Raw genomic sequence first — 13,453 nt, 5'->3', positions numbered from 1 at the left:
AATATATAGTAATATATTATAATATTTCTATTAATTAGTTATATTACTTTTTTATTATTTATTAATAAGTAATTAATTTAGCTTTAGTTAATATAAAAATAACCTTCTTTTAAATAGTTAATATACTAGTATAGTTATTTTTAGTAATAGAATTTATAGTATTATTAAGGTTAAGATAATTATATAAAGGTATTTTAACTTCTTTTAACTTAATTATATTATTATTTAATTTAACTTAATAGGTATTAATATAGTTTTAAATATTAGTATTAATATAGAAGATATAGAGTTACTATTAAATCTTAGGCTAGATTTTATATAGTATCTTTTTAAAAATAGTTTTATTATTTATAATTATAACCTTTAGCTAAGGGATATTAAAGGATTATTAGAATTTATTAAGTTAGTTAAAAAGTTACTTATAGCTCTTAAAAATCTTTATATTACTAAGACCTTAACTAAGATTAATAATAAAATATTAGTTAGTTATTTTAATAATCTAGAAAAGATATATTTTAAAATAGTTTATTTTAATATATCTTATTAAACTTAATTATATATAAAAATTACTTTTATATTTTCTTATATTAAAGATAAGTCTAAAATATAATAATAAGCTTATTTTTATTATATTTAATATAATATTAAAGACTTTATTATTAAAGAATTTAAATTTATTATTATATAAAAGTTATATTATTAAATAACTATTTTTTAACTTATTAATAGTTATTATAAATATTTTCATCTATTTAAAAAGGTATTAGCTTTAGGTAAGTAATTTATAAGATATTATTAAATTCTTAAGTAAGTAAAGTCTTTAGCTTTAAAAGCTTTACTTTAAAGACTTATTATTTTTTAGTTTAATAATAATAAATATAATAAATAATAAAATTAAAGAATATAAGGTAATTATAAAAACTAACTTTAAACCTTATATATTTACTAGTTAGCTAGTCTTTTATTTATTTTAATATTAATTTAAAAAAAGTAATTAGTTTTTATAAATCTTATTTTTTAAAAACTATTATCTTAAAAAGCTTAATAATAGTCTTTATTATAAGTAATTTAGTAATAATTAATAATATATTTACTATTAGGCTAAGTAACTTTTATTATTTTACCTTTAATAATTATAGTATTATTTAAATAATAAAAAAGTTATAATATAAAAAAAAGTATATAAAGAGAAAGATAGAGTAATAGTACTAGTAATAGAGGAATTTTAGGGCTAATAGATAAGTCTACTATTACTAGTAGTAGTATAATAAAAGAAGGAAAAAAGAGGAATCTATAATAGTTACTTACTACTAGTCTTAAAGTTAATATAAATAGCTAAATTAGGTAAGTCTAAAAAGGTACTTTAGTTATAGTAGGCGCATACGTAAAAATTAAGGTACTGCGCTAGTGTAGCCTAGGTAGGGCGTCACGTACACCTGTCTACCTAGCAATATAGCACTATCTACCTAGCATTACTCTTTATATATATTTTTATTATATTTTTAATAATTAATTATTACTTTTAGATAAATAATATAATCATTTTCTTATAAGAATAATATTATTTAATAATTAAATAATATCTTATATATCTAAGTATATATGAGATATTATTTTGATATAAGTAATTGAAAATATTTTTGCTTTGCGGCCGCGGGTGTATCCAACACCCAACTCGAAGAGTGGGTGTGTGGCACGTGTACTGTAGAACCTACGTATAGATGTAGGGGAGAGGTTTTAAGGCCTTTTAGTCTAAAATCAACGATTATACATACGTAATTGACCGCGTTTTTAGGCTATCTTTGGTAGTAGAGCTGTTGCAGTAGTCAATTTAAGACCAGCGTGTTATTGTCATGATTAAGATTCTGTCATGCCACGTTGGTGGCTGACTATTAAAGCCCCTGTAATATTTGGAAAAAATGGATTCTGGCCAATAGCTGTGAATAAGTCAAAAGGGGGAGCGTAAACAATACTATCTAGTTGAAAAGCATCTAATCTATCTAAGATCTGGTCTGCTTTGTGGAAAGCTATTAAATACGGAACTCGAGACCCTCCTTTATGGTTTCAATAGCGGTAATCTTACGAGTACAGCTGCTTAATGCTTGACATCGATTTTTTCCCAAGTGATTTTGGCCGAGTGCTGACACTACAGACCTCTTTTTTTTTCTTAAGGATCCGCTGGCAGAAGCAGAACTCGATAAAGAAAAAAAACGAGGCACAACATTTATTGACGGTGCGATCCGAGAGCAATGTCATGACCGTGATGTTCAAACCCTAGGCAATTTTCGACTCTAGGGGAGAAGCCTTAAAACCAGGCAAACAATTGTCCGTCGTCAAATTGGTTTATCCACGCCAGAAGACATGGACTTTCTAGACAAACGCGCACATGATACGCACGCACAATACCCACACATACGCACATAATACACGTGTACATACAAGCATCATAAATGTGTGTACGAGTTACTCCAGATGCTTCGTAAATCCATTGCTGGCTGCCCGATTACTTATTATAGATATCTGACCAGTGCACGCATGGTCAGTAAGTACTTGGCATCATGATTATCTAGAAATACAGGGGAGTATCATGACCGTCTACATACAAAGCTGGCACACCAGTTTTCGACTCGATCTCCTCGACCGGCATCCACCACCGAACGACAATGATAATGGCCGTCCGACATCCCAATACCACGATGCCGAATATCGCCTGGAAGATTGTAGATATTACTTTGAGCAGCAAAACATAAGGTAACGAGTAAGCACTCGAATACGCATCGGCCGAAGAAGATTCTCTGGCACACCCCCCAGCTTCTGTCGTGGGGGTATTGTCCGCGTCCATTGGCTCTTTCCGACATAGTCGTAGCTGTGGTGCAAGCTTTGAGTGCGGTTGGTAACTTTCCAATTGCGAAGTTCCTTGAGCCAATGCAGTCTCCAATATCATCATCGCCTCAGAACACTCCTTCGATTGGGTTTCGTGAGCGGTGGTTGCTACCTTGGGGCGATTCAGCCCTATTGAAAGCATCCCGCCGTCACCACTTGTTTTCTTAACCAAAGCTGTCATGTCAACATCACGCCAACTTGACGCGACGGTGTGTCGATGCCTTCTCCCTCTATTCGTGCCAAGACACTCATTGTTATCTGTTGGCTTCTTATTCGGTCGCACGGGTTTGATTGCTTGATTCGCTTTGGTGATCGCCATTGAATCCCGCTCAAGTGTGATGCTCGTCTGTCCGACGCCCGCGAAAAGAGAGCATGCTGTGTTTTTCGACGAGTCCGAGTCCGGACCCTCCTCTAAGCCCAATGCGTATTGCGTGCAGAGTGTCGGCGGCTTCGGTTCGTCAATCGCTTTGGGATGATCTTCCAACAGAATGCTGAAGTCCACTTTGATGACTTTAATGGTACCTCTGGGAGTTTCAGACCCTTTTGTGACCTTGGACGATTCCATTTCGTGAGACCTATCCTCTTTTTGTATAACTTTGTTGGGGGGTTCTATTTTATGTTTTGTAATCACCTCTTTGATCGAACCCTTCTCGAGAGGTTGGTTGTCGTCGCACACGGTGCTCGATTTAGCTAAGGTTAGCTCTGATGAATAGCTGCGTAGTGATTTCCACGGTCGCCGTTTTTGAACGAAGAGTGGTCTAGACAGAGGTCTTGGAGGAAGTAATATTGGCACTGACTCCTTGAAGGGACAAGGGGTCTTGTCCAGCAGCAGGATAGACGCGAGACAGTCGCGAAGGCTATGACACGGCGAATCTGGAGATGCTATTTCTATTCGCCAGTAGCTTGGGGGACGTATCTGTAGAATGAACTTGCTACCATCGTCTTCCATGCACCAGCACTGGCTTTTGGGCAACATTGGCTGCAAGGCACTTCCACAGCTTAAGAAGGCCACCGAGCCTGGAGCTCGATAAAGTCTCAGAGAACCTAAGTGTACAGTGTAAGCGCAGATTCAAATAAACACTTGATGTCCAAAGCCTTACCAAATGCAATCGTTCTTTCGAAATGGGACTGCCATGGGCCGACTGTATCTCGTTTGCTGCTGTCCAAGCTGTACGTCTGGTCGCTGAGCGCTACCAGAGATATCACCTTCGCATTTGCGTGGCTGTATAAAGAACCAATCTCTTCTTTGACCTTCTCTCCAGAGTGTTGTGTCTTTGTAGGGGGCGGCAGGATCGTTGGTGCCGTTGCGACTCGCCTTTGCAGGAGCCGAGGTTGCTCATGACGCTCCATGAGAATGGTCCCTCCGGGTGCCCTCTCAGGCACGGGCCAAAACGCGCTTCATGGACAGTGTTTGACGGTCATGAAGCCACTGGGCCATTCATTGATGGCAAGGCGTGAAGTCTGACGCTCAACTATATTGGCGAGAAATTAGAGCTAATCAGTGCTATTCAAGACAATTCTTGTCGCAGAAGTTCACTAGTTTAAATAGAAACTTATCTTTTTTTATATTTTATTTATTATAATATTATAATAAATAATATTTATTAATAATTAGTAATATAAGTTAAATACTAATCTATTATTAAAGACTATATCTTATATTATTTATTAGTTAATTAAAGACTATATTTTATATATTATTATTATTATTATATACTAAGTAAAATAGCTTATTTAATATCTTTATAATAGTAAGTTAAAGAAAAACTAGAATACCTAGAGAAAAACCTTAGCTTTTAATTTAAATATAATATAATTTATAAACTATATATATATAAGTCTAGTAAAAAGACCTTTTCTTATATTAGCCTAGTTATCTAAATATAAGAATTATAATAGCTTATTTAGATATATATTACTTTATATTTTTATTATAATAGTCTTAGGTTAAATATAGGCTTTAAATAATATATATTTAAAAGGTAGTAAAAATATATATAATTAATAAAGATTAAAGAAGAAAAAAAGAAAAAAAACTAAAAAAAGTTTAATATTTATATATAATAATTAATAATTTAAATAATTTAATAAATCTTCTTATTATATTATTAATTTAAATATAAAAATTAATAATATTATATTTAAATTAAATGTTTTCTAAGTTAAATATATTATAATTTAAAATTATTAAGATTAGAATATTTTAAAAAATAAAGTAATATATATTAATATTAGATAAAATAAAGAGGTAGAATATATATATAAGAATACTAAAAAGATTATAAAGAAATTAAAGTATTTTAAAGCTACTTAAATATTTAAATATATCTTTTAATAACTATTTTATAGAATTAATTATATTATATTAAAGTTAATACGTTAACTAATAGTAGCTAGGTAGCTATAGTAACTACCTATGTATACCTACACCTATTACTCTACTTAGGTACTATAAGGCTAGGCAGCTACTATAGCTATATAGTTATAAATAGTTTCTTTAATATAAAAGCTACTAAAAATATTAAAATTATATCTTAAGTAATATTAAGTATTTTTACTACTTTATTACTTTAAAAAATTAAAAGTTAAATTTTAGAAAATATTACTAGATTTTATTAAGTATTATTATAAATTTAGAATTTTAAGACTAATAATATTTTTCTTAAATTATATATAAATAATAAAATCATAAAAATAAATATAAAAAATAAAATAATTATGTTAATAATTTATTTATTATTTTTATTTCTAAACTTTTTATTAGACTTAAATAATTTAAAAGTACTTTTTTATTTTAAAAATATAATTTTTTTCTTATATCTTTTTAAATAATTTATAATAACTTTTTATTTTTTATTTTAATAAACTAGATTTTCTAAGGAATTTAATTATTTATCTTATATATAATTTATTAAATAGGTAGATTTAATATAATAATAAATTATCTTCTTATTTATTCTAGTAGTATCTGGTGTGTATCTACGAGGCTATGGTGGCCACCTAGCCCTACAGCACGCAAGCGGAGCGACGGGTGCGGGCAGGTGTACGTCAACTTCTAGGCAGTAGAAGCTTTGTCACGCGCTGGCATTCTCGCGAAGAACTCGTAGCATATTGACAGACAGAACCAAAATAGTAAACAGTCACTATCATCCGAGAGTCATGGACAAAGTCTCGAAGTCACTTGGCGGGACCTCGCGCACGCCCCCAAGTCGGCCTCCAAAATCTAGCACGCTCCTAGATCTTTCGAACTTCGACATCAATGCTGTACTTCGGGGCATGCAGCTCACTCTAGTTGGCGGTACGTGCTATATTTATGAGTGCTTATCTCCCAGTCGAGTTTTGTTGTACTAACGTACTGGTCTTAGCTCATCGAGCGCTTCAGAATCCAGCCATGTTCACCAGCGACCACTACAAGCAGGCGGCGTATGCCGTCGCCATAGGCATCGCAATACGTCTCATTGTGTCCATCCCAGTACGTCTGTGCCTCAGTATGCTTCTTAGACCTTAGCTAATACAGACTCACTTAGATCGCCATTGCTAAGTTGACTATTTGGCTACTTTCCTTATTCGTTTCTTTGGAATCAGTTACATGGGACGACTCGCTCATCAATGGCCTCGATTTCATGGCGGAATATGTATTGCAAATCCCCTTCTTTCTGATGGTACTCATGCGTTATATGGTGCCAACTCTGGATAATCTGTATGGGTTCTGTTTGACGTCTCGTTCTGTACGCGCTGACCAGCTAGATTTATGCAATCCTTACAATGGGTAGATTTGACATATACACAAAAGCATAAGCATGACGACCAGTGTCAACTTCGCGGTCTCTACTATCCGAATTTGAGCCAATATGGTGGACCTTCTGCCGTAAAGCTAAAGAAGACAGACACTTGGATCGCCGTCAATGCCTTCTTGAGCAGATTCGGCCGCAAAGCCTTACTTTCTCTCGCCATCTTTGCGTTGTCGCATGTCCCAGGAATCGGTAAATTCGTACTGCCAGTTGCCAGTTTCTACACTTTCAAACAAGCTGTTGGAACAGGGCCTGCAGTCGTCATATTCGGTGCCGGCATATTCTTACCGCGACGATATCTCGTCATATTTCTGCAGACATACTTCTCATCTCGCAGTTTAATGCGCGAACTTCTGGTACCGTATTTCTCCCGCATACACTTTACAAAGGATGAGAAACGCAATTGGTTCAGGAATCGCGAGGGTGTTTTATTTGGCTTCGGGCTGGGCTTTTATATTCTCACACGCGTTCCCCTCGTAGGGGTCTTGATATATGGAATTGCTGAGGCGTCTACAGCATATCTAGTGACCAAAATCACCGAACCACCACCCCCTGTATCAGAAGCCCGGCAGTACGCCCAGAGTCAGCAGATTTGGAGGAACAAGCATGAAATACTAAGTCTGTCGCTGGCAAATTTGGACAGCCTGCAGACTCATTCTTTCACAAACACTGAACACGCATGAGGCAGTTCAAAGGTTATAACAAGTTTACCTATCTCAATGCTACCAATCCTCAATTACCGAGTAAGACTCGTGGCCTGTATCCTGCGAGTGTCGTCTTGTCGCAACATCCCCCTGCCCCATGAAGTCGCAACCTCGTATATTGCACTTACGAAGTACAGCATCTGTCTGCTTGTCAACGATCTCACTCAACTGAGCGTGGCCTGTTTCTGCGGCATGCCTTTGGCCCTCGGCTTGTCCTGATCCAATCCAAGCACAGTCAGCAATGTCACACTTGAGAAGCAGTCCATCCATGTTTGTGTAGTAATGTGCGCCGTGAAGCTTTCCGACTAACTCCTGAGCTTTAATGAGGACTTCTTCATCTTCTATAGGCCATACAGTTCGGTCCATTTCGATGGGTAGCATAGGAGCCGTGTGAGGATATTCTGAATAACTAAAGGCTATGCGATCGTAGTGAACGCCAGAATATACCAGAATGCACTGGTCACGTTTCCCTTCCCCGAACGATATAGGATTCTGCGTCTTCAGTAGGTCAGATATTGTTCTTTCCGTTCATTAGAGGTGCGGGACACTAGCCTCTACATCGAATGTCCATATTTTTATGTCGAAGATAGAGGAAAGAATGCTCAGCTCTATACCGCCTCCCCATCTATCTGGGTCGACAATGCTCCGACAATATTTGTCAGGAGGTACTCCTAAAATGGCCTCGGAATACACGTCCACGTGCTCTTGGATGTAATCAGACATCATCTGTCGCAGTTTCGATGGTAGCACTTGTTGTGGTAAAGCACCGCCGAATGCAGTGAAGAGACAGCTGTTATCGCTTGGCATTACTCGCAGTACTGTCTTGTCAGTGCCAGTAGTTGGATACTATTTGTGCATCTCTGACTCACGGAGAGTTCCATCTCTAACTTCCCAGGGCACATGGACATCCTGGGGCATCAATGTCTGTCTGCGATGAATTTCGGGTTCAAGAATCCCCGTCTCGCCAGCGAATTGTTTTGTAGGTGACGAGCGCGCGTCATGCGGCACAATAGTCAGCGTCTCTCCATGAAGTCCGAGCTTCTTTGCCAACTGATCGAGATCACTCATATCCAGAGTTTTCATTGCAGTAGGCTGTCCGAATTTGATACCAAAGTTACTGAGAGAGGTTTTAGATGCCAACTCCTGCACCACATCTGCTAACGTAGCATCGTCCCCCAGCGTGATGATGCCAGTTCCACCTGGCCACTTGTAACGAACTTTCATATTGAGTTCTCAGAGTTGAAGCCGGGTGAAGAAAGAGTAAAATGGATGCTGTGGTTCTGTGTGTCTGTGTGGCATCAGGATCTGACAAACAAGATTCGGGGGTGTTGTCTTGATTTGAATCAAACACAAGTTGCCATGTTGTTCGCCTCACTAACCTATTTATTACCTTCCCAGACTCAGACCGCGTGACGGGAATTATTCTTGTCTGGAGTGACATTGCCACACTGGTGGCAATCAGAGGCCTGAAAGTGGGTTACATAATCACCTCTCCTCCGCATGTCGCTTGGGAGTTTGACACGCTTCCCAACTTCGCTTTCAACACGTCCAACTTCAGCCACGCGACATACGCCGCTATTATCTGATGCTTCGATCTCATTTCCCACCACGCTAGTAGATAACTCGAAACCCTTTCAATCTGCTACTTGGTCAAGCTCTTCAAATGTCTAGCAGGCGCAGCTCCGCGTTTGCGCGGCGCAAATCTGCGACTCCACAAAGCGACGACGATGTAGACATGATAACCAACAGTCCGGATGGAGTTGAAAGTGATGCGGAAGGCGAAATGATCGTTGACGGGCGCGACGATTTGTACGAACTGATTGATCGGCTATCCACGTCTTTGTCCACGATCTCTGAAGAGTAAGTAGCAATGCAAAAGAGTCTTGAATCATAGCTAATGGACTACCAGTGGCGAAGAACTTGCCGCAGGCTTTCAGCGCATTCCGAGCCGCCGAACTGTGCCGGATTATTTCGAAATCATATCGAATCCAGTGGCATTCAGCACTGTTAGGGTATGCATGAACTATCACAAACAATGACGCGAGTCTAAATGCGGACAGGGCAAGATACAAAAAAAACAATACGCGAACTTCACAGAATTTGTCAAAGACGTCGCACAAATCTTTCACAATGCGCAAGTTTATAACCGTCCGTCGGCACCTATCTTCAACGCCGCGATCAAACTGCAAGGATTCTTCAAGGAAGAGTTGCACAAGCTTGTTCAATCTTCACAAATTACCAAAGAAGAGGCCGCTCTGCCCGATCTTGGTGAACTGCCTCCTGTGGAAGATTCTCCACTTCAAGATCCGGAGGCGGAGAACTTGAATCATGATGATAATGTGGACGACGACCAAGCAGAAGAAGAAGACGACGACGATGGCGACGATGACGACGACGATGGCGGCGACGACGACGACGACGATGATGAATATGGTGCTAGTGCTAGTAGGCGTCGTAAACGCAGGCTCCAACGGTCATCCGCTAAAGGTCGCAATGTTGACATAGACGAGGATGCTCACAAAGGAAGAGGGCGTCCTCCAATGGTTCTTACACCAGTCGAGGCTCGCATCTCGTCGATTCTCAAGGGCGTTCGGCGGCTCAAGGCAAGTGATGGTGCCTTGCTCGTCACACCATTCGAAAAACTTCCTGACAGAGCGGCGCTACCGGACTATTATCAAACAATTCTGAATCCAATTGCTCTCGACAACATCAAAAAGAAAGCCAAGCGCAAGAAGTACAACAGTGTTGACAGATTCCTCGACGATATGAATATGATGTTTGAGAACGCGAAAGCATACAATGAAGATCAAAGCGAGGTATACAAAGCTGCCGCTGAATTACAAAAGGAAACTCAGACTTTGGCCGAGCAAGAGAAAGCTAAGTCAGATGATGAATTTCGTGACGAGAATGGAAAGCTACCAGTAGCCCTCATCGAGCAGGATGCGAACGTCTGGAGAGTTGGTAAGTGATGTGAGTTGGTGTGCGCAAGAAGTCATTTATTCACATAGAACAGGGGACTGGGTTCATATCCGCAACCCAAACGACCTCGCGAAACCCACAGTTGGCCAGATCTTCCGCATGTGGCAAGATCGCGAAGGAGAAAAATGGATCAATGCATGCTGGTACTATCGGCCTGAGCAAACTGTTCATCGCTTTGAGAAGCATTTCTTCGAGCACGAGGTTGTTAAGACAGGGCAATACCGCGACCACCAAATTGGCGAGGTCGTGGATCGTTGCTTCGTTATGTTCGTGACACGATTCAACAAAGGCCGGCCGCGCGGCCTTCCTGCTGATAAGCATGTTTACGTGTGCGAATCCCGATACAACGAGGAAAATTTTCGCTTTAACAAGATCAAGACCTGGGCAAGCTGTGTTCCAGACGAAGTAAGAGACCGCGACTACGAAATGGATCTTTTCGATGGGCCCCGTCGGATGAAAAAAGTGCCCAGTCCAATTAAACATCTTTTGCGCGAGGACGCAAAGGTCTCAGATGAGCTTCCACGTCCGACTTGGGGCAGTCCGAACGCGCCGCCGATTGTTGGCGCTGTGCATCGTCGGCCGCCAGAATCGCATGTAAGTGCTCAATTCCTCCAATTCAACCTTGGCTCGTAATAGTTGATATCAGACATTAACTAACAACTCAAAGGAAACGCCACCACCTGATTCCTCTTCGATGAACCCTGCTGCTTCTGTTGAGAGCCAGCTCGATCCAGCTCGTCGGAACTCAGCGGTTTCTCAGGGAAGGGACGTGCCCGCAGACCATCAAGTCTCGGGCGATGCTTCTTATAGTTCTGTTCTCGGGCCCGCATCTCCTGGTCACGATCACACACAAACGATGGATGTCCAGCCGAGTACACCTCAGCTAGGAGCGCATCCTCCGCATCAGACGCCAGTGCCTCTTCCGCAGATACCAGCGCATGCAACCTCGGCACGCCCCGCACAGTACATGCAGCAGCATCAATCTGGTTTTGCGCCAGGCTACCCAGGCAGTTATTCCCAGACTTCAGCCGTCATGCGCTATCAGCAGGTCGGAAACCCCACCACGCCAGGGTACAATATAGCCCCCGGCTCGCGGAATATCGCTACTCAGCCTCAGCCAGGTAACCACAACAATGCCTATAATCCACCCCGCCCGCCAGAGGTCTACACACTCCCAGACAGCACAAACGAAGCTTTGCCGTTTCAGATTCGAGCCCAGCTTCAACGTGACAATGCCGGAAGGGTCCTTTTCTTCACTGCACCACCCTCAGATCGCCCTCGTCATCAGTTATCTCCTGAGGACAGCGGCCTAGGACATAGCCTCCGGTATATCGCAGGGCGTGAAGATTGGCGAACACAGAGAGAGAATAAGCGAAAAGCACGCGACCAAGCAGCTTTGCAGAGCACTTCAAAACGCATTGGTTCGAGTGTTGACTTAACAGATGGACGCCTCGCTTCGGAGGCCAGGGACGCTGTAGACCAGTGGTTCCGGCAAATTGGTCAGGACACGGAAAAATGGAAGCAAGAGGCTGGTCTCAGCAATTGATTTCCGGTTTCATATGCTTGATATATGATGGATACGGATACCAATGACCTTAAAACATAGTTCGCGCAATAGTTCTCTGGATATACGTCTCATGAGCATAAATGGCTTTTCTGTACGAATTACGCTGCCATACAATCTAAGTATGCTCTGCGACCTCTTCATCACGGAATCTGCCCTCTCCGAACTTGTACATAAGACCTTCGTAGACAGCCCATTGTGCGGCATTGACAATGAAGGCTCTTATACTGCACACTGTAAGGCCGCGAAAGAAAGGCATTGTGCCGTTTTCGCGGAACGTATCCTTGGCTATTAGCCAGGCGCCTTTTCGTCCCGGTTGCACCGTCTCCTGGATTGTGTCCCGACATCGTATCGCCATTTGAGTCTGGAGTCTTGTCTTGATCACATCAAGTGGAAATACACTTGCCCAGGTAACGATTCCCGCCAGGCCACCGCAGAGCATTACTCGAGGGGCTTCGTTCCTGATGGAAAGACCTTTTCGACCATCCGGCATCGGCCAACTTCGAATTGCGAGCTCATAGGACCAGAAGTAAAATCCATATCCGATGCTGTCTCGAAGTGCGGTGACAAGGCCGCCGAAATAGAGGCCCCTGATTCCCTCCTTGCGCCAGATATCCTTAGCAATGTTGAAGCTAGAATTCGCCGTCGGCAGTGCAATTTGAGCCCTGCATTTGACCAACTCTGTTGGGGCACTGACTACCCATGTCGCAAGGCCAGCAACAGCGCCAGCCACCCAAGTTATGCCGAGACTCAGTTCTGATCCCGTAGCGCGGCGGAGTACTGATTTAGTGTGGCTGTATGATGCGAACAGGAGAGCATTCAGTGCGCCGTAACCGAGAAGCGGCGCTGCAGAGCCAGCCAGTAGCGATTTGGTATTGTGGAAAGTAAGCATTGTGCTGTCTGCATGCTGGGTCTGTTGACGGAGTTTCAGAATATCAAGTGGATTGCCGACGATGATCCCTACAGCGCCGCTCACATAGCCGGCCCAAAAATCGGTAGACATAAGTAACCAATGAGAGCCAGCAGAACCTCGCTACACAAATTGCCTGTATGAAAGCCGGCCTCCGACTGCAGGAAATTGTGGTAGGACAGAATGGGATAGATCGATTGGAATTGGAGTCAATTGCTCTGATGTGGGTGCAATTCATGAGAGAGTGGTGGATTACCTAATCCGTACAAGCTCAGAAATTGGCTTACTCGTAATAAGCGAGGTACTTTTCATATACATAATAGGAGGCACCTAAAGATATACTACACGTGCTACACACCTACTCTTAAAGCTAGTTATTATATATACTAGCAGCTACTATATACTTATAGCTACCTTTTTTAATATAATAACTTTAATATATAATATAGTTAATAAGTAAATAAGCTAGATAAGTAAGTAAGTTACTCTACCTAACCTTTTATCTTTTAACTATTAATAATTTAATTATAATATAAAATAATATTTAAAACTAATTAAAATCTTCTTCTTTATTAGTTTTTATAATTATAATATAAAAAATATATTATATTTAATTTAATTA

General features: G+C 40.4%; 5 protein-coding genes across 5 annotated transcripts; 2 read left to right on the top strand and 3 right to left on the bottom strand.

Annotated features, from left to right (window-relative positions):
• Positions 1–1,115: 1,115 nt before the first annotated feature.
• On the bottom strand, positions 1,116–4,233 carry BBA_07859 (uncharacterized protein; the record flags this gene model as incomplete). Its single annotated transcript, XM_008602956.1, has 7 exons — positions 1,116–1,124; positions 1,309–1,315; positions 1,435–1,466; positions 1,776–1,796; positions 2,417–2,495; positions 2,604–3,927; positions 3,984–4,233. The coding sequence occupies 7 exons, from the start codon at positions 4,231–4,233 to the stop codon at positions 1,116–1,118; spliced, it is 1,722 nt and encodes a 573-aa protein (XP_008601178.1).
• A 1,809-nt stretch (positions 4,234–6,042) lies between these two features.
• Positions 6,043–7,357, top strand: BBA_07858 (transmembrane protein UsgS; the record flags this gene model as incomplete). The annotated part of the gene is made up of 4 exons (XM_008602955.1): positions 6,043–6,181; positions 6,249–6,355; positions 6,411–6,583; positions 6,631–7,357. 4 exons carry the CDS (start codon positions 6,043–6,045, stop codon positions 7,355–7,357), a joined length of 1,146 nt encoding a protein of 381 aa, XP_008601177.1.
• Positions 7,358–7,396: 39 nt separating this feature from the next.
• Positions 7,397–8,602, bottom strand: BBA_07857 (OTU-like cysteine protease; the record flags this gene model as incomplete). Its single annotated transcript, XM_008602954.1, has 4 exons — positions 7,397–7,431; positions 7,507–7,870; positions 7,937–8,196; positions 8,248–8,602. 4 exons carry the CDS (start codon positions 8,600–8,602, stop codon positions 7,397–7,399), a joined length of 1,014 nt encoding a protein of 337 aa, XP_008601176.1.
• A 439-nt stretch (positions 8,603–9,041) lies between these two features.
• Positions 9,042–11,903, top strand: BBA_07856 (RSC complex subunit (RSC1); the record flags this gene model as incomplete). Its single annotated transcript, XM_008602953.1, has 5 exons — positions 9,042–9,238; positions 9,288–9,390; positions 9,439–10,339; positions 10,392–10,951; positions 11,025–11,903. The coding sequence occupies 5 exons, from the start codon at positions 9,042–9,044 to the stop codon at positions 11,901–11,903; spliced, it is 2,640 nt and encodes an 879-aa protein (XP_008601175.1).
• A 136-nt stretch (positions 11,904–12,039) lies between these two features.
• Positions 12,040–12,924, bottom strand: BBA_07855 (solute carrier family 25 member 45; the record flags this gene model as incomplete). Its single annotated transcript, XM_008602952.1, has 1 exon — positions 12,040–12,924. One exon carries the CDS (start codon positions 12,922–12,924, stop codon positions 12,040–12,042), a length of 885 nt encoding a protein of 294 aa, XP_008601174.1.
• Positions 12,925–13,453: the final 529 nt, after the last annotated feature.

This window comes from Beauveria bassiana (genome assembly GCF_000280675.1).
Source record: "Beauveria bassiana ARSEF 2860 unplaced genomic scaffold BBA_S00028, whole genome shotgun sequence".
Taxonomy (NCBI): Eukaryota; Fungi; Ascomycota; class Sordariomycetes; order Hypocreales; family Cordycipitaceae; genus Beauveria; species Beauveria bassiana.
Note: the sequence above shows the minus strand (reverse complement) of the source record. Positions and strands in the feature narration are given on the sequence as shown.